Genomic DNA, 21083 nt, shown 5'->3' with positions numbered 1-21083 from the left:
TGGAGGTTACAGAGGTGAGGAGGTGTTTGAGGTCCCAGAGATGGGGAGAGGGGCGGAGGGTTGCAACGGCATCCTATCATTGGACATTGGCCTCATTTTGCTGTCAAAGAGAGCAGGCTCGTGTACATCTCTGTTCCCTTCAACCCACTACTGGAGGTCATGCTCTCAGCAGCCTCGTCCCTGAGGTCAGTGTCTAACCCTCCAGATCACCCACTCCTCCTTGAACAAACTGTTGGTTGCCTATCCCAGTGTCAGTTCTACATGTTTCAGCATAGATCTTTGCATTGCTTTTGCCGTTGATTGTATTCCTGTTTCTGTGGTCTGGTGCTGATAATTATGGGCACCACATCAAACAGCCCAGATGTATTTGGAAGTCTCCTGGTAAAATTGTCCCTGAACTGTGGAGGATTAATCTTCCCTGGTCCTGGGTCCTGTGATCAATACCCCAGGGTGAAGGCATGATCAGGGATCATTACAAAGCTGCATGTTGTCCACAGAGACGTAGAGCAGTGGGAGAGACACAACCCTGCTCAGCAATCCCTCTCTCTCCCCGTCCATCATTAGATATAGCAGTGAACACATTCAGCAGAGCCCCTGGTGTAAATACAGTGTGTATGAAAATAATAGGCGGTTGTCGAGATGAATGTAGTTCCTCTCATTGGGCTTGTGTAGAGATAACGAATGAGAGAACAGGAGAGGGACAGAGAGAGAGAGAGAGAGAGAGAGAAAGAGAGAGAGAGAGAGAGAGAGAGAGGACTGAGATAAACATTATCTTCGACCCTAGGGTGAGATTTTGTACCCCAGAGAATGGAGCACAGAGCAGCTGTTTCTCAAACATTTTCTGTTCGTGTTTGTGATGCAGTAATGACAAAAGGAATCTGGTGTATTAATTAAGATACTGTGTGTGTTACTGTACTGATAGAGCTGACACCAAACACCCCAGGGCTCACGAGAGGAATGCTTCACTCAGTGGGGTATGGAGAGAGAAAAAAAAAACTGCTAGCAAGATCCCAGTTTCAAGCTGTGGCAGGAAACAGGTTAGTCAATCTCTTCTGGGCTGGGGGTTGGGTTCAAAACGCACCCGAATCCGTGGGAGAATCTTTAGGGATTTTAGCCGCTAAACACTGTTCTGCAACTCTTGGTGGATCAGAAAATGACTGTGGACGGTGGGCAAAACAGGTCGGTAGCTGGCAACGAGGCCGGCACTCCTCTGTGTGACTGATGGCCACACGTGATGAGGGGCCATTCAGTTTGGGGTCTGGGCTCCAGGGAGCGTCAGGACCTCGGGGACATCAAACGCTGTTTTTGTTCGTGATGACAGACCAGCCACTTGTACTTTCCATTTGGGAGAAGGGAGCCCAGTAAGTTGCAAAAAACTGCCTCCCGATTGACTCTCACCCTTTTCCTGCTGCCATCTGCAGAGAGATCCCCCCCCCCCACCACTAAGTGCAGTGTCTGAATGTGAAATTGTCAGCATATTTTGAGGTTTACTGAGATAACAACACTGTAACAGCTGCTTGCTGTTATAAACTATGACCGATTAATGGGAGGTCAATATTTCACATTAAGAATTCATTTCAAAAAATCTCTGACACAAATGTATTTTGAAAAACTGTCAGCCCCCGAATTCGGATTCACTAACAAGTATCAGAAAACACTTTCATTGCACAGCTTGCTAGACATTTGATCAGGGAGCAAAAAGCGCTGGGTTTAACAGTGAAGGGCACGTTTGCTATGGATCTACGGCACAGTTTGAAGGGAGGGGAAAAAAAACTGTGCAGGTTGTGAGTGGCAAGCCGTTTTAGGCGAGAATAGTGGGTAAGAGACAAAGTGAGAAATGTCAAAGCAAATTGCTGTTGACAGAGTTAATAACTGCACCTTACAGACATAATTACATGTAAATAAATAGTGAAATAGGCTCAGCTGGAGTCTGTGAAGACGGGCAGCCACTTGGAGCAGGCACCAGCTGAGAATTCTGAGTGGGCACAGGGTTAACCCAGTCAGTGCCACCGCTGTGGAGGTGGGATTTTTTTAACTCTGCGAGTGCCAACGCTGAGTGTGTACAGATTTAACCCGATGAGTGCCTACTGTGAGTGGGCAAGGGTTTAATCTGCGGGCACAACACAAGGTGCTGGAGGAACACGAACGGGTCAGGCAGCATCCCTAGAAGGAATGGACAGCGGCGTTTTGGTTTGGGACTCTTCTACAGACTGACCCAATGGCTGCAGAATCAGACGAGGCCGAGTTGACCTTGAGAATGCTGCCATAACGAGGTGCAGCTTTGACCATTACAGTGTTGACTCCAGTGGACAATGGGTGCCAACTTTTTGAGTGGTGATTTTTCTGGGCTTGAGCCAATTCCGCACAGGCTTAACCCGGTCAGTGCTGGCTATGATTAGGCACGGCCTTAACCAGTGAATTGTGATCTAGAGTGGACACTTGTTTAACCCTGAACGTGCAGTCCGTAAAGTTTTTTTTTTTTTAACCCTGAGAGTGCCAAAAGAAACATGTTTCATTAAAAAATGCCAATTCTGGTGCTGCTTCAAAATGTACATTAGTTTAAGGATACCATGAGTGATTTACCTCGGAGACTGCTGGTCTAGGTGCACACGTGGACACGTACAGGCAACTATGTTCACCCACGCAAATAAACAGATTCAAATAGGAAGCACAGTGGCGCAGCTGGTAGAGTTGCTGCCTCCCAGTGCCAGAGACCCGGGCTCGATCCTGACCCCGGGTACTGTCTATGTGGAGTTTGCACGTTCTCCGGTGACGGCGTGGATTTCCTTCATGTCCCCCGGTTTCCTCTCGTAGTCCAAAGACGTACAGGTTTGTACGTGAATTGGCCTCTGTAAGTTGCCCCCAATGTGTAGGGTGTGGTTGAGAGAGTGGGATAACATAGAACTAGTGTGAATGGGTGATCGATGGTCAGCCTGGACCCAGTGGATCGAAGATCCTGTTTCCATGCTGTACCTCTGAACTAAACTCAATTCTTACTCATGCTCACTCATATTCATATGCTGCAAGTGCTAAAAGATAAATCCACATATATACACACGTGTAAGTTAATTCAGAGCTTTTGAACGTAATTACACAAGGACACCAAAGCAACCCAGCTGTGAACATTTGCCGACATGCATACACTACACATTTTTGAGTCACAATCACACTCCTTCCCACTCCCACGTACATTCCCAGCACAACCCACTCACACTGCATATCTTCACAGAGTGTGCCTAACACCTGATGTATACTGGGCAAAGTACGACAGGGTCTAAAGGTCATTCTTATACACAAGTTAGGTCAGTCATTCTGCTGATCCCTCTCTATACACTGCCTGAGTACAGTAGAGGAAGAGAGTCCATACTTTCTTTATCCCCAAAGGGATTTGATCACTACGTCAGGTGGAAAGCAACACCAGGCTGCCTGGACACAGGGAACTGCAGACGCTGGGATCAGTAGCAAAACACAAAATGCTGGAGGAACTCAGCAGGTCAGGCAGCATCTGTGAAGAAGGGTCCCAACCCAAAACATCATTTGGCCGTTCCCTCCACAGATGCTGCCTGCCCCGCTGCGTTCCTGCAGCACTTTGTGTTTTACACTTGGCTGCATGGGATGAATGCAGGCGTGGGGGAATAGATGTATAGAAGAAGGGCTGGCACAGGCCTGATGGGCCGAAAAACATCTATCTGTGAGCCAGAATCCATGCTTTTGGAATGAGGGAAAGTGGCTGACATTGTGCTTGTTGTGGTCTTGCCTAGATTGCGAATGACCAAATAATCTGGCAGCCCCGCGCCAAGCGAAGGTAGGGATGAACAAAGGTGGATTACTCTGTGGTTCAGCCCCATTGTAGGCACAGGCTGAGAAAAGGAAGGAGCCAGGGCTCGCAGGAGAGCAGGGATTAATTACAGGGCCCGCCCCTGTCAGTCTGGTATTTGTAACTAACGGAAAGCACATGCGGCCAATTGACCTCTCCTTCTTGAGTAGGCTTTCGATATCTGTCTGGTTGTCACCACGTCTAATGCCTCTCGAACAACAGGCAGTGGGTCAGGCGTGTCAGAGGGGTGTCTGCTTGCTACGGCTCTGGGAGAGGGGACGAGAGGAGAAGGATTGGGAGGCAGTGAGGGGGATTGGATGTGGGGGATGGAGAGAAGGGGAGGGATCGGGAAGAACGTGGCAGGAGGGAAGGACTTAGGAATGAAGGAAGGAAGAAGAATGAGGGAGGCAGGAAGGGGAACGATGGGGAGGAAAAAGGAGGTTGTAGCACTTGGTGGAAGAGAGAGAGAGAGAGAGAAAAAGAGAGGAGGAGAGGAAAGAAAGGGAGAGGGGATTGGAGAGAGGGAATGAGAAAGTGAGAGGGTGAGAAAGAAAAAAGGGAAAGTGAGAGAGAGGGAGAGAGAGAGAAAGGGAAAGAGAGAGAGAGAGATGGAGAGAGGGAGGGAGGGATAGGGGAGAGAGAGAGAGGGATAGGAAGAGAGAGAGGGAAGGGAAAGAGAGGGAGAGAAAGCGAGGGAAGGTGAGAGAGAAGGAGAAGGAGAGAGAGAAGGGGAGAGGGGGAGAGAAGAAATGGAGAGAGAGGAGACAGAAGGAGAGGGAGAGAGAAGGAGAGGAGAGAGAGGAGAGGGATAGGGAGGGGGAGAGGGAGAGTGAAGGAGAGGGAGGGAAAGAGAGAGAGAGAGAGAGAGAGAGAGAGAGAGGGGGAGTAAGAGGGAGCGAGAGATATATGGGTAGAGTGAGAGGGAGAGAGAGAACAAGAGAGAGAGAAAGAGGGAGAGAGAGAATGAAAGAGTATCAAGCAGAGTTTGGGAAACACAGAGTGCTGATTTGGTGAGCTCCACCGCCTGCTGTTTGTTAGGCTTGGCATTTACGTTGACAAAACTGCTCACTGCATTAATGAAGTGCAAGCACTAAGTGCAGAACAGTGCGGGGATCGTTTGTAGCAATACCACAGAGCTTCACCGGGGACAACAGTAACCAGACAAATAGAAGAGGAGGCAAAGATTTACAAAGGGAAAGCAGGAGAGACCAGGGCAGGAAGGTTCGACCCATCTTTCTCCAGCCCACTATGTCCCCTCAGTACTGGTGCTTCAGAACACTTGATGTACCTGACGTGAAGCATTGCCAGTGATCTGAAGCTGCTACACTGAGTTGTCTACTGCAGACATGGATGTTACTGTAATTCCGCAGACTGGCCAGCTGCTGGTGTGATGGGTTGTGTACAATGCCGGGGTTTCTGCTCTTATCTTCCACAGACACTTGCCAGGAATAACTGAAAAACCACTCGCTCAGACTGGCAGAGCTTGCGAAGCGTGCCTGAGGCAGCGGATCAAAGGGGAGCAAACGAGTCTCTCATTCCCTCGCTCCGCGCTCACCGGCTTGATAGCGGCTCAGGAAACATCAAATGCAACCCGTCTCCCTCCAACTAATCATCCCAGATTCAAATTACAAAGATTCACACGTTTCTCTCTCTTGCTATTTATCTGACAAAAAGAATTATAAATGTGGCCACTTGTCTCCCGATGGTGAATCCATCCATCCAATGAGGGCTGTCTGTTCAGAAGCATTAAGGTAGCCGACAGTTGGCTACAAGTGGTTATGTCAGGAAGTGTTCAGGACAATGGGAGCAGAGTGACTCTGACAGCTTTGGTCCTGCACATCTTTACCCAGTTCCAGGGACTCTCACTGGACAAATCTCCACTCCCCACCCTATCTCCCAATGGCCGTGACTGCCAACCTCCACTGTATCAATTCTAGCGTTGGTTCAACTCCAACGCCTGCCACCCTCCAACCATGAGGTGCGAAAAAACTTTTCCACCCAGAGAGTTGTGAATTTATGGAATTCCCTGCCACAGAGGCCAGTGGAGGCCAAGTCACTGGATGGATTTAAGAGAGAGCTAGATAGAGCTCTAGGGGCTAGTGGAATCAAGGGATATGGGGAGAAGGCAGGCACGGGTTATTGATAGGGGACGATCAGCCATGATCACAATGAATGGCGGTGCTGGCTCAAAGGGCCGAATGGCCTCCTCCTGCACCTATTTTCTATGTTTCTATGGGGGGGGGGGGGGGGGGGGGGGGGGGGGGGTTGGTCAGAGTTATTCCCAATCTTGAGGATCTCAGGGGAATTTTGGAAGGTGCCTCGAAATATACGTCCAGCTTCAAGTCATCCAGCTAGTATGGTAATCTGTGTCTTAGAAAGTGAGATGGAGAGTGAGAGTTCTCCCTTACTGGGATGGATAACTCAGCAATGGGTTTGTCACTGAATGCAGAGCAGACAGCACACCATTATGACTTACACCATCCAACAGTGGAGAGGGTGCAGATGAGGACAAGTGTTGAATGCACGCACGCACCAGAACTGACCCCATGGAAACGGTATTGGTTTTTGTTCTGTCCCGGACAGAAACCCACAAACCCCCTGTGATATCTCACCTGTTCTTCGTCTGTGGGTCCTCTTCTCTCTCTCACCTTAAACACGGTTCCCCACTCTAACCTCCATTCAGGGGTTCTCCAAAAACTCCGTTCCACCCCTCCCCTCCAAGTCTCCCCTGGGTCCTTCACATCCTCAGACCCCCCCCCACAAACAGCCATGGAAGTAAGTGGGGTGATCGAACAACTGTGGACCATCGACAGGAGACAGAGAACGGCTTCACTGACGTCGGGACCAACAATCCCCATGACGTGTGTAAGTATTTTTGTCCACTCTTCTCATGTGTATTCCTTGAATATACTCGTGTATAGTATGATCTGATTTAAATGAATAGCACACAAAAACTAAAGCTTTTCACTGAACCTCAGCACACTGACAATAATAGACTAATCCCAATACCAAATTCTGACTAAAATCTGCTTCTCATTTTAGTTTCAAAATCATTCCTGAGTTCTTGCTCCTGTGAATAATCACCTTCACTCAGTCTCTCTCTCTCTCTCTTTTTTTTAATTTATTATAATTTTTATTAATCAAAAAACGTATTCAATGATTAAAAAATAATATTTACACAACAATAAAACAAGCCAGAACCCAGCACCATAATACAATACAAACATATTTCCATAATAAACCACTATACAACTATGTTACAATCCTTATTGAGGATACATTCAACACCCTGCGGAGCCAGGAACTCCCTCAGGGTGCCTGTGGACAGGGCGTATTCCCTTTCTAACCTCACCCGGGCATCGTCTCTCTCTCTCTCTCTCTCTCTCTCTCTCTCTCTCTCTCTTAGTGGGGTTGTCTCCTTCTGTACATCTCTCTCTCCCCTGTGATTCTTCCCGTCTCCCGCTGCCTGACTGCCTGTCGCAGAACCTCTCCTCTCGTCAATCCCCTGTTTTGGACGCTGTTCAAATAAGTCACACAAAGGCATTTGATTTCAACATTGCACAGTTTAAGGGAAATGTTGCGCTTATCAACTTTACAAGATGCCTGTGCGGCTGCCCACTCACGGAGGAACAGTAGCATGGATGGAGTGAGAAAATATCGCTGGGATTACTGCTTAACAAAAAAAAAAAAAATTGGGAATCGTTCCAAGAGACAGTGGAAGCCGAAGAAAGGAACTTTCAACCAAGTGCGAGAGTGGAGTGAGGAATCTGTGAAAAGTATTTAACAGTCCCCCGAGGACGGAGGGAAGCTTAGCTTTCCATAGTCCTGCCATACGATCACGATGATGTCTCATGCCATGTGGCTGCAGCAGAGTCCTGCCAAGTTAGAGAGCAGACATTGTTCGGACCGTACCAGGTGCTCCGAACATCCGCTTCTCAGACAGGCTCTCCACTCCACAGGGAATGTGAAAATAGAGAACTTACTGGCAAATATGCCAGACCCACAGCCACGCCCACTAGCGGGGAGTCGGGTCATGAGAAATTGGAAGTCTTCCAGGACAAGTCTTAACGTTTCCCCTTTGGCTCCCACCGCCTTACCAGCTTGTAATGGGAACTGATTCACTCTGTCCTTGGCTCGCTTTACTGAGCCTTATGAAGATGCTGACTCTCCCTGGAGTCCAATTGCCACATCGGATCCATTTCCCATCTCCAGCCTTCCCTGCTCCTCAAGACAGCCGAGCTGCCTGCCGACCCTGTGCACCTGAAGAGTTTAAGGAGGAACTGCAGATGCTGGAAAATCAAAGGTACACAAAATTGCTGGTGAAACTCAGCGGGTGCAGCAGCATCTATGGAGCGAAGGAAATAGGCAACGTTGGAAATAGGCAGGGTTTCGGCCCGAAACGTTGCCTATTTCCTTCGCTCCATAGATGCTGCTGCACCCGCTGAGTTTCTCCAGCATTTTTGCCAACCTCGTGCACTTGCCCTTCTGAAGAGACGAGCGTTTCGGAAGCTGCTGTTCCGCAAACATCTTAACCCCACGGCTATGACAGTTCCCGGACGTCTCCGTCTCATCCCTACTACAATTGTCCTCTCCTCCTTACTCATGTCTGTCTTCTATTGCCCCCGTCCCACTTCGGAAACCTGAACGGAAACCCTCTGGAGACTTTGCGCCCCACCCAAGGTTTCCGTGCGGTTCCCAGAGGTTGCAGGTGGTTGCCGGAGGTTGCAGGCAGTGGAAGCAGGTAGGGAGACTGACAAAAACCTCCGGGAACCGCACGGAAACCTTGGGTGGGGTGCAAAGTCTCCAGAGGGTTTCCGTTCAGGTTTCCAAAGTGGGACGGGGGCATTAGATTCAGATTCAATTTTAATTGTCATTGTCAGTGTACAGTACAGAGACAACGAAATGCATTACAATCCACAACAATAAAAGCCAAGGTGACTTTTGCCAACTGCCTCGCCTGGACTGTCCACCTCTGCTCCGCGACTGTTTCGGATTATCGACTCCAGTCTTTAATCCGACGCCTTCCGATCGCAATGTTGAGAATTTGAAGTCGTCACCTCTGAACATCGCAATGACTGTACCATTGTGATGATGTCTTTGAGGGGGGGGGGTTGGGGGGGGGTGATGTTCTGTGCCTTGTGACAAAGGGCCTTGTTTCTGAGATCTGGTGTTGTGGGGGGTGGAGCGAGTGGGGAAGGGAGCAGGGGCAAGAGTGGGGAGGGCACAGTGATACTTGAGCATGTGATTGCGTGAGGGCTGACCTGTGGAGAGAGTCCATTGCTGACCTGGTTCATGTTGTTGGGTCCCGTCGGGTTCATGAAGCTGTCGGGGTAGCTGGAGAAGCTGTGCCGATTGGACGCCAGGCCGTAGGAGGCGCTCTCCGCGGCGACTGCCAGACCGCTCTGGTGCATGGACGATGGTGGCAGTGGCTGGGGCCTGTGGACTGTGCTCCCTCCATCTGAGACCAAGCACACACCACAACCAGCGAGTCACACCGTGAACATCTAACATCGCGCCCGCAACACATTCCTCCAATCTCCTCCCTCCACTTCCTCCTCCTCCCTTCCACTAACCTCTTCTCTTCTTCCATTGTTCTCTCTTTCTCCCTTTCCCTCCTCCACTTTCCTCTCCCATCCCTCCCTCCACACTTCCTTCCCCTTCGCCTATCCCCTCTTTCCACCACTTGCTCACCCCATTCACCTGCCCACTCATCCCCTCTCCATTCTCCTCTCCCTCCTTCACCAGCCTCTTCCCACCCATGTGTTCACCTCTGACAGCTGATAGCTGGTAGCTGTTTGCAGCCACAGAGGGACTGTGCCTGAACCTATCGCCCATTCTCACTCAGGCTACCTAGTGATCAGTGGACGCAGCCCTGGTTAGTACTTAGCCCCTCTGACCATGTAGCTGTAAGACTCTCCTTTTGGCCCTGAGCGGACCTTGCAGGGGAGTCAATAATCCCTGGGGCCTGGATTCCCAGATAGGGCAGAAAATGTCATTAACATTCAATCTGAAGAATTTGTCTGGATTTATTTTTTAAACCAAAGCCAATTATTCATTTGTTTGACCTTTACATTAAGCTCAATGAAATAGAGATCAGACCATTTCTGAAGAGGCCAGTGATCACAGTGATGTTGACTACAGGTCTAATCACCAATTCAATGCCCATTCTGTCAACAGGGGCCTTTGCCATGAGATGGAAAGACCCAAAGCCAATATCATGTGGCCTTGGACCATACACACCATCTTGTCGGTCCGTGTGACCTTGTGCAGAGAGACCATCAGTTAAAGGCTCATCCAAGCATTCACCGTGACACTGTTTGACACTGGACGTGGCAGTGCCCTTACCTTGGGAGAGGGTGGTCGATGGGTACGATGACTCAGCCAACTGGTATGGGGGTAAGGTTGGCATTCCAGTGGGCGCAAAACCTCCCGGCAACAGGTGGTTGAAGGCTGCCAGCTGATTGGCTCCGGCCTGCTTGCGCCACCGTGCACGGCGGTTACTGAACCACACCTGGAAATGTAAAAAGCACCATTAGTGAAGTGTAGTGTGATGTGGCAGTCTCCACTCTGAGCTCCCTAACAAACTATCTATCCAGTGTCTGCCTCCTGCCTTCTGTTGAAGCTGCCTTCAGCACATCGCCTCGATCACACACAAGACAGGTGCAATGTCACCATCCATCCTTTCAGCTCTCTCCCTTCGACCTAAACGAGCTGCCCCTCCGCTAACTTCACACACACACACACACACACACACACACACACACACACACACACACACACACACACACACACACACACACACACACACACACACACACACACACACACACACACACACACACACACACACACACACACACACACACACACACACACACACACACACACACACACACACACACCTCCTATCTTCCACCACTTCTCTCCTCTACAGGTACAGATTCTCAGGACGGTGAGCATATTCACCTATGCTCAATATTCCAATCTCCATTTGCGCGCATGTCTGTCGATTAACGGCAGGCGATTCCATCAATAAATGAAAAATAATGACAAATGCAATGGGAGTGAGTGCAGTGCCTCCAGATCTACAACAACGCTACACTAAGTGACTGTGATGAGAGTCCGGAAATTCTTCTTCTGGTGTATTCCCCTTCCAAAGTTCAGTTCCTTTTACGTCAGTGTCAATGGCCAATGAGTGGACATTTTTTACTCTCTGTTTTTAATCATTTAAAATACAGGAACATATTAAATATTGATGTTCAAAGGAATCTGTTTGTCCTTGCACACAAATTGGGGTATCAGGCAGGGGATGCGAGCAATTGAACAGTGGACTCTCCGACAGGGCACTGAAGCAGAAAACATCCTTCAGTACGTGATGAGACCACACCTGGAGCTGCAGAAGCACCAAAGGAAAGGCATTACACAGAAGATACAAGGAACTGCAGGTACTAGTTTTCAAAAAAAGTCGCAAAGGACTGGAGTAACTCAGCAAGTCCATCAGCATCTCTAGAGAACATGGATAGGCGATGCTTCCGTTCTGAAGACTGAAGACTGAGGATGGGTCCTGACCAGAAACACCACCTATGCAAGTTCTCCAAAGCTGCTGCCTGACCCACTGAGTTACTTCAACACTTTGTGAGTTTTGAAGGAAAGGCATGGTTGCCTTTGGCGGCAGCACCTTCCCGGTTTAGTAGATTTATTCTGGGGCAGGGGTTTCCTACTGGGGAGAGATTGAGTCGATCCGAATTCTGTTACTTGCATTTTAAAAAGATGAGTGTTAATCCCAATAAAATGCATCAGATTCTGAGAAGTTTTGACAAATGTAACAGCTGGGAGTCTGTTTCCCATGGTTAGTGAGTTAACTCCAGCGCAAGGAAAGGCATTAGCTATTTGGAACTGGGATAAATAGAAATTTCTTAACATGAGAACTCGTACAATATGAATAGTGTTATGTGCAATACATTCAGCTGCTTCTGCCTGGTCCATCAGTCAATGAGCTCACGGCTGATCAATCCCCTGCACTAACACCGTATCTCCATCGTTGTCTTTAGTATAACCAGCAATCGAGTGGGTGAAGAAGTTTCTCTGCATCTGTCCTGCCTCCTACTTTGGAGACTGTGGCCCCAGTTCCAGGCATCCATCTGTGGAAGGGAACTTCCTTCGTTCCATCCTACCAAACCCCTTAAGATTTGATACATTTTATGTCAATTGCTTTCCATTCTTCTAAAGGGAGCACAAGCTGAATTTCTCCTCGCCAGGAACCCGGTGAACCTTTGTTACACTGCCTCTATCACAGGGATCCCGTTCTTCAGGGAGAGAGACCACGCCTGTGCATAATATTTGAGATGTGGTCTCACCAGGGCTCCACATAATCAGAGCAAGACATCTCCAGACTGGGCCTATTGCAGTGAAATCAACGTTCCAATCCCCTTGTCTGCTGTTTGCTAGTTATGCCCCTGTCCCACTTAGGAAACCTGAACGGAAACCTCTGGAGACTTTGCGCCCCACCAAGGTTTCCGTGCGGTTCCCGGAGGTTGCAGGTGGTTGCCAGAGGTTGCAGGTAGTGGAAGCAGGTATGGAGACTGACAAAAACCTACAGGAACCTCGGGGAACCGTTTGGAAACCTTGGGTGGGGCGCAAAGTCTCCTGAGGTTTCCGTTCAGGTTTCCTAAGTGGGACAGGGGCATTAACTCTCAACTCCCTCTGCCCACCAATCTCTCAAAATGTAAAACACTCCAGCTTACTTTTTTACCAAACTGGATGACCTCATTGTTCTCCATCTGCGATGTCCTCATCCATTCACTTCACTTCATTCAGATTCACTTCATCCATCTGTCATCTCTCTGTCAACCTCCTCACAATCCACGCCGGCTCCCAGTTCATCAACACACTTCCACACTTTCCTCCTCTCTCTTCTCTGGCCATTAATAAACCTGCTATTCACAACAAAAGCTTTCCGCTGTACCTTGGTAGATGTGACAATAAGATAACTGTACATTGTCCCTAATGATAGGCATTCTAATGTTGTTCATCTTTCCTGATGCCTTATCAAAGGCTTCATAAAACTAATGGGTTGCAATTGTTTCAATTCAATGAACTCCCAACAGGTTTGTCCAAATATTTTCACTTTCAACGAGAGTTTGATTATCATGACGTCACTTCTTTACTAATAGATTGCGGGAGTTTCCCTGCTACAGATCTCCGGTTAATTGTCTCTAATTCCCTACATTCTTGCGTTCCTCCTCCCTCCCTCCTTTCCTAAACAATGTGATTGCATTTATTACTTTCCAATCTGTGGAAACCATCGCTCTTTGGAAGACGTCAACCAGTCCTCAATAGCCACCTTTTTCATGATTCCCAATTACACGTCCTCATGTCAAGAGTCAAGTGTTTAATTTGTCACGTGTAATATGGGTGTTTAATTGTGGCCTAAGGGATTTATTGGCGTTCTGCTCTCTGATGCTATTTTGCATCACTGGCGATGTGAAGCTGTGGCTCTGCCTACTGCGCCACAGTGCCGTTCTTTCTTTCGGGGAGAAAGACACCAGCCATTTGTAAAAAATATCTGCCATTTCTTTACTTCCCTTAGTAAATCTCTTGTGCCTTGGTCTAAAGTAATTTAAGCAAATCTTTGCCACTTTAAATATCTATTGAGGTCTCCAATCTGTTTCTATGTTCCTTTACTGGCCTGCTCTGATATACCACTCTCCCTTTCCTTATCAATGCTTCGGTCTTACTTTGTCGGATTCTGAAAATTTTCAATCCTCTGGCTTACTGCCCTTTTTTTGGCAACATATAAGCCTTTTCCTTTGATCTAATGCTATCTTTAACTTCTCTTGATAGCCATGGCTGGACCACTTTTCCTGGGGTTTTTTCTTTTGCTTTAAAAAGGAAAATATATTTATTGCAACTCGGTATTAATTCTCCAAATGTTGCTTGTTTACTAATTCGGTGAGGTAGACGGCTCTGGGTGCTCAGCCGTTAAGGAGATTTAAGATTGAGATAGATATTCAGACTTTTAAGGGAAACGGGGGCTTCCAAAGATTGAGTGGGGAATTGAGTGACGGATCATCGAGATTGTCAGTGACGGGTGGAACAAGCCTCAATTTTCCAGGGACAACACGCCCGATTCCCTAGTCACCACACGCCCCATTCTCCATGGACCACACGCCCCATTCTCCATGGACCACACTCCCCATTCTCCAACAACCACATGCCCCATTCTGCCGTCATCACACACCCCATTCTATAATGATCACACGTCCCACAAATGTCGTCATGGTTGGTGTGAGGTGGTGGTTTCATTCTTGGATCAGCACCCAGGGTACTGGGCATTGACCCCAGGAACACAAATGTAAATCCCTTTGTGATAATTTAACTTACATATAACATGAATAACTTAAATGTATATAATTAACGAAATCTGGAATTAGATATCTTAATCACAGTTAATCGCAAATCCACTGGATCTTCATAAAACCTTTCCGGTTCACTAATGTTCTTCAGGGAGGGATGCCTGACATCCTCCCCCGGTCTAGACAGCATCTCGCACCAGAGCCACCAACGTGAATGAGCCTCGGTGCAGGAACTGTCCAGGTTGGACAAATCAGCAGGTGATGCGTCTATCCCATTCACGAGTGAATTCACTGATGTCCCTTGCAAAGGGCCATTTGCTGTGGTTTGGCTCTACATGTGAATCCAGATCCACCGCACACTGTCAATGTCCTGGGGTAAGTGGAGATGGATAGTAATGGAGCTCTGCCAGGGCGACTTGTGACCCCAGAACAAATACACATGGAAAAGAGCAGTGACCTCCGGGGGTCAAAGGTAACACCATGTCAAGTGCAGCACAAATAAATCTGTGTGCAGTCTATCGGAATGTGTGAAGCTGTTGAGAGTCAGGCTTCAGTGTGGAACTGCCCCGTGTGGCTCGCTACTTACTGAGGTATGAATCACAACGTTTAGCTGCCATGGGAACTGAGTGGGAAACAGGCAAGACTGCCTCCAAATGAAAATTGACAGCAACAGTTGCGAGTGTGAGTGGGAGTTGTTTGCCTTTCGCCTCCGGCTACACAGAGATCTATTGTTTCGCAAAAACAGGCCGGATCGCAACTCGTTGGAAGCTTGGTTGGGATTACAGTCGGAATCGAAGCCTGGCTTTACAGCAAAGACTGACGCCTTTTCAAATCAATTTACGACATCCTTAGAAAGTTCACAGCACCGGCCGCATTTGTAACAGGATTGGCTTCCAAAATATCCAGTTTGAAGTTTGCACAACTCGTCCAAACTGCTCACCAGGACACCTGGTCGATTTGTCACCAATAGCAGCCAGCCCCAGTTGAAAAACCCCTCCACTCATGGCAGGGCATGGAGCAAACAGGCCCCGGTAAAGGGCATGTTACCGGGTTAGGTGCCAACCTGTGGGCACCCATCATGGCACAGTCAGGAACCATCCATGTATAGTATTCCCGACTATAGAATTTTCCCATTTCCAATCCCCTCTGTACCTCACTGGCACAATAGTGGAGCTGTTGCCTCACAGCGCCAGAGACCCCGGTTCGATCCTGACCTCAGGTGCTGTCCATGTGGAGTTTGCATGTGTTTAAGAAGGAACTGCAGATGCTGGAAAATCGAAGGTACACACAAATGCTGGAGAAACTCAGCGGGTGCAGCAGCATCTACGGAGCGAAGGAAATAGGCAACGTTTCGGGCCAAAACCCTTCTTTAGTCTGAAGAATGGTCTCGACCAGAAACGTCATCCATTCCTGCTCTCCAGAGGTGCCCGCCTGTCCTGCTGAGTTACTCCAGTATTTTGTGTCTATGCTGGGTGACCAACACCCAACACCATTGCGTATGTAGTAGGCTGTGAGCCTGGGCCACAGTCTTTTTCCATGCCTTGGTAGTTGTGCCCTCAGAAACACTCTCAGAAACCTGCTCTAAGTGGGAGTGCTGCACGGTCCACCTGCCCGCGGTCAGTCCTGTGCACTTTTTATGACACGTCGCCGAGCCAAAGCTGGGCCGGACACTGTTGCTAGGATACCACGAAGACCTCGAGTTACAGTTCCTCAGGCAATGTTGCACGGATTTCTCAGTCGGCCTCTCAATCGGTGGTTTAGTCTTTCAGTTTTGTAACCACGAGCTCAGATGTTAGTGGGGGGTTGGGTGAGACTCAGACCTACATCTAGTTTCCCCAGGATTCCTTCCTCATTATGTCTAGTGAGGAAAAGCAGCGTAGTTTTGGCATTGGCGTTTGTTTGTTATTGTCATAGGCAGCAAGACACAGTTAAAAAAAATTGTAGAAACTGAAAAGTTATTGCTTATGCACTTTCCAGTAAAATCATATTGTACAAGAATACATACATGCCCTACACAAGTAGTGCAGAGAGAATATAAATCTGAGTGTAGACTCTAGTGTTGGAGTATGGGAGCATTACAGTTGTGGAGAAAGAGTCCCGTGGTCCAGTGTGTGGAGGTGTAAGCTGGGGGGTGGGTCGGGGTTAAGACGAAACAACAATAGAGATGGGCGCATGGGGGGAGAGCAGAGACGGTGTATGGAATCTAACTGTGTGAACTCAAACAGGACTCTGAAGTGGGCGCTTTATTTCAGGTCAGCAGCAGACACTCCCACCTGTACCAGCAGATAGGTTTCACTGGAAGCTGCACTAGACAGCTGAATCCTGACCCCACCTGCCCACAAAAGCCACTCTCCCTTTTATGTTCTCTTTAACCCTGTCCCTCAGAAAGGAAAGTGCTTCGCAGGGAACTCAGGCTCAGAGGGAACTCATGGGTGAAAGCAGACGGCGCGTCACCCTGAGGTAACACTAGAGGCAGACGGGCCCACAGCACCAGATTCACACTGTGTCTGCAGACACACTCTCTATCCCTCCCAGCCTGCAGAGGAATCGGTCACAAACAGAAGCATAAAAATAACTCTACCTGTGCATGCATGTGCCTGTGCGTATGAGTGTATGTGTGTGTGTGTGCATGCATGTGCATATGAGTGTATGTGTGTGCACATGAGTGTGTGCATGCATGTGCGTGTGCGTATGAGTGAATGTGTGTGTGTGCACATGAGTGTGTTCGCACACATGTGCAGTGTGTGGGTGTGTATGGGTGCGTATGCATGTGTGTGTGTGTGTGTGTGTGTGTGTGTGTGGGTGTGTGTGTGTGTGTGTGTGTGTGCATATCCATGTGTGTGTTTGTATTCTGAATATGTGAATGAGTGCGTGCATGTGTGTCTGTATGTGTGAGCAATAATTGTAACATCTTTCATGAAGGGGATCATATTGTGGTTCCTGAGAGTCCCGGGGAACTGATTGGAGGAGAGAGCTGGAGAAATGGTTTGATTGATTGAAAGATGCAGCATGAAAACAGACCCTTCGGCCCATTGAGTCCATGCTGACCGTGGTTCAATGTTATACCATTTTCGCATCCACTCTCTAAAGACACATTTACAGAAGCCAATTAACCTACAAACTCTCACATCTTTGGGGTGTGGAAGGAACAGGAGCACCCGGAGGAAACCCACGTGGTCACAGGGAGAACACGCAAATCCCACACCGACAGCAACCGAGGTCAGGATCGAACCTGGGGTCCCTGTCACTGTGAGACAGCAGCTCCACCAGTTGCACCACTGTGCCACCCTGCGGAGTTTGGCATCCCCACCCTCAGCGTTGTCCAAGTAGATGAACGTTCTCAGGGACCAAAGGTGTGAGAGTGTCCGAGCAAATGAACCTCCCGGTACATATCTCACCATCCTAGGGAGACAGGGAGAGTGATAGATGTTGTGAGAAGGGAGAATTAGAGGGAGAATAGGGGTGGGAAAAGAAAGAGCGAGAAATGAGAGCAGGGAAGAGTGTGGATACATGTTGCTTGTGGACGGTTGTGTCAGTCTCCACAGAGTCTGGGATTGATTACAACAGGAGCTGGAGATAAAGATCAGGCTGTAATTTGTCTCACAAATGACCCCTTACACAAGGGAGAGGTTCTGCCCCACTCCTTCCAGCCGAGCCCGGCCTGTTTATGAAGATGGATGGGCTCCAGGTGCTGAAGTGTAACGGTGCAGCTAACAACACAGCAGCTCACACCGCGGTGAAATACGCACCATGGCCCAGCCTGCCTTCTCCAATACCACAGCACACGGAGTATTCCAAAAGGCGGCTTCACTAAAATCATCCTTCAATGGGCAGTGGTACATTACCTCTTCCTCAGCACCTTTGCACATGAAGCAGAATGTTTGCTGAATGATTTGGAAGAGCAGCGAGCCTGAACGACATGTTCTCTGGGAGAGTAACACACAGGGAAGGACCGGGCACAGGGCATTGCAAGCGTCGCGAGAGAGGGAAAGAGGAAGATGGGATGGTGAGGTTGAGTGAAGGTAGGTGGTGGGGTGAGAGGGTGAGAGATAGGGGAGTGGGGTATATAGAACATAGAACAGTACAGGACAGGAACAGGCCTTTCAGTCCATGTCAAACAAGACGCTGCAATGTGTGGAAAGAGGGAAGGGAGTAGGTAGACTGAGGGGAGGTGGGGAGAGGGGTGGGGAGAGGAGAAGTGGCGAGATGGAGAAGGGTGATGTTGCCAATGAAGAGGTACTCCTTCACACCTTGGATTTATTATGGGGTATAAGAACAGAAAGCTTTCCCTCAGTGAGATTTTAATTTAAAAAAACCCATGGCAAAGTAATACAGCTTTATAAAGGTATAAACTGGCAGAGGGGAGAAGTTTAACTTGGCATCTTGTTCAGCAGGGACACTGTGGGCTGAAGGGCCTGTCCCTGCATTCTACTGTTCTGTCTGTTCCAGGGGACCAGTCATCATTGGGTATCGCCTACGGCACAGGCTGAGCCTCGTCACTGGATGTGGCAGAGACCCGCTGGGCCGGTTGGTCCTCACCGTGTGTGATGGGGTGAGGGGAGTGAAGGGGAACCCATGTCCCAGGTCTGGCATGATGCCACGGGAAGCAGAGGTGGGCAGACATGCAAGTTGTGCTACTGACTGATCACCTCCCTTACACCCCCACACAGCTCACTACTACAGACAACGTCACAGCGATAAGCCAGTGACTGCCCTCATTTAACTCTCTAAAGCTACTTGTTCCCACTTGTTCCCACTTGCTCCCCTGCCAAACTCTGTCAAAGTTGTTCTGTCTCAGCGGCTGGGCTCACTCCCATTCTGCCGTGGGCGCAAGGATCACAGTATTTACGGGACCATTCTGTTCCCTGCACACAGGGGAAGAGAGGGAGAAAGAGCGGGTGGGAGAGGGTGTGGGAACTGGAAGTGGAAGGAGGGGATGGAAGAGGAGGGTGAGAGGGCAGGTCAGAGAGAGGGGTGGAGTGCAGTGGGTGGTAGGAGAGGGAGATGAGATGGAGTGAGACGTGGGGGGGAAAGCGAGGGAAAGAGAGGGGGATGGAGTGGGAGGGTGAGAGGGAGAGAGAGGGAGAAAATGGGAGGGAGAGAAGATAGAGGGAAAGAGACTGAAAAGGAAGAGAGAGAGGGGCTGGATTATTCTCACAGACTCTCCATTGTGTGTCAGTCCCGTGACTTGTGGAAATATCTATGTCACATGGATTCTGCTGTTTAAATAAATCAATTTACTCATAATTGAAATTAGTGAGTATTGTGACTGTTCATCGAACAAAGATTCACTGATGACAATTCCAGTTTGACTGATACATTTACAACATTGAGTTAAACATCCAGCGGATAGAGGCTGGAAGATTGAACTGAGCTGTGAGGTCACATTTATTAGGAGAAAGGGAGGAATAGTTAATTTTAAAAAGGAAACAACTACAGTCTGACGAATTCTATAACATCTATGTCGTGGTTGGATAAAGCTAGGCAAGTCGTACGTGAATACCACGTTGTTCAGAACAAGTTGTGAAACCACAACTTCAGACCAAATACATCAGTTACAGGTAGAATCAGCATCATAAACACTGGTGAATGCTTCCTTGGTCAATGGATCAGATCAAAGGGCTGCTTGCCTTCCATTACACCTGCATGTGTATAAAAAATTAAAAGAACAATAGGAAAAGGAGCTTCCATAAACCTCCATCCTCAATAGGCTAAGAAAATGTATTGAAACATTCAGAAGCAGCAGCAGCCATGAGGGCTGGTGGATGAGGCACCTCTATGTCCTCCTCTAGTTTCCACCTTCACTGATGCTAGCCTTCAGCCAATTCACTTCAACCCATGTCATAGCAAGGGACAGCTGAGGACTTTGGATTCATCCAACATTCATCCAGCGATATCCCGTCCCATAGCATTGTTGAAGATCCATTGTCCAGCCATCTAGATGCAGTTTGCCAGACCACTACAGCGACATAGACAATTGGCCAAGTATGTCCTGCCCACTAAAAGCAAGACCGAGTCAATCCAAACATGTTGCCATTCATCAGCCTACTGCCCATCACTCTACTCCCCCCTCCCTCCCCTCCCTCCCCTACCTCCTGCTCCCTATCGCTCCACCTCCCCCCGCTCTACTTCCCCTCATTCTCCCCCCCCCCCCCCCACTCACTCTCGCTCCACACTCCCCTCTCACATCCCCATCAGGGCCAATGGAAGCAGCCATCGACTGCGCTATTGCATAGCAATAAATCCATCAACAAGAACTCAGCTACCCTTGCTAGAGAGGGGGACAAAATATACAGCTGTTTCAAAGAGTCAGTCTGGACACGATCGTGCCGAATGGACTCTTTCTAAGCTAATAAGATTCTAGTGCTCTTATCGGCTTGTGAATAGCTGAGAGTTTTACACTTGTTTTGTTTCCGAATGAGTGAGTAGTGGGAAATCTCAAGCTTGCTTGTAGGAAGCAGTATTAAAGGTGACAGCTGTTGTCAGCACACATTCCAGAAGGATTTCTCACTGCCAGAGTCTGCCTCTTCCCACCACTTTCAAGCCCACCGATCCCGCAAACATTTTCTACATTTCAGTGTCGATCTCTCAGGCTCTCTGGGGTCTTCTGAAAAACTACTAACATTAATCACTGATATGCCTGCAGGATGCCATAATCTGCCCACTCCCTGCCCCCACAACGCAGGAGTAGTAAACTGAGAGGGTCTAATGAGAACTGGAGGAATTAAGACCCTCACTAGTCAAGGAATCAGTCATGCCTGTGACTGATAACTCTCTTCAATGGTGTGGAACCTCAGAGCTCTTGAACATTGCACAAAACTAACCACTACCTCAGCGACTATGATCTTCTATGGACTGTGTCTTTGGTTGCATTACAGACCTGGATTTTGCACTATGATGAAGTCATAGAG

The 21083-nt window shown here is 48.6% G+C and overlaps 1 protein-coding gene across 2 annotated transcripts in view; it reads right to left on the bottom strand.

Annotated features, from left to right (window-relative positions):
* LOC129711580 (paired box protein Pax-7) overlaps window positions 1–21083 on the bottom strand; it is a 123830-nt gene that overhangs the window by 25507 nt on the left and 77240 nt on the right. The window contains exons 6-7 of one of the 2 annotated variants that reach the window (XM_055659299.1): window positions 10163–10328; window positions 9079–9275 (exon numbers count right to left, since the gene is read on the bottom strand). In XM_055659299.1, the coding sequence (XP_055515274.1) occupies window positions 9079–9275; window positions 10163–10328 (363 nt within the window). The remainder of the gene's footprint in view (window positions 1–9078; window positions 9276–10162; window positions 10329–21083) is intronic. The other variant, XM_055659300.1, reaches the window with a different exon arrangement.

The sequence above is a fragment of the Leucoraja erinacea genome, chromosome 30 (assembly GCF_028641065.1).
Source record: "Leucoraja erinacea ecotype New England chromosome 30, Leri_hhj_1, whole genome shotgun sequence".
NCBI classification, from domain to species: Eukaryota; Metazoa; Chordata; class Chondrichthyes; order Rajiformes; family Rajidae; genus Leucoraja; species Leucoraja erinaceus.
The sequence above is the reverse complement of the archived record's forward strand: the minus strand, read 5'-3'. Positions and strand labels throughout refer to the sequence as shown.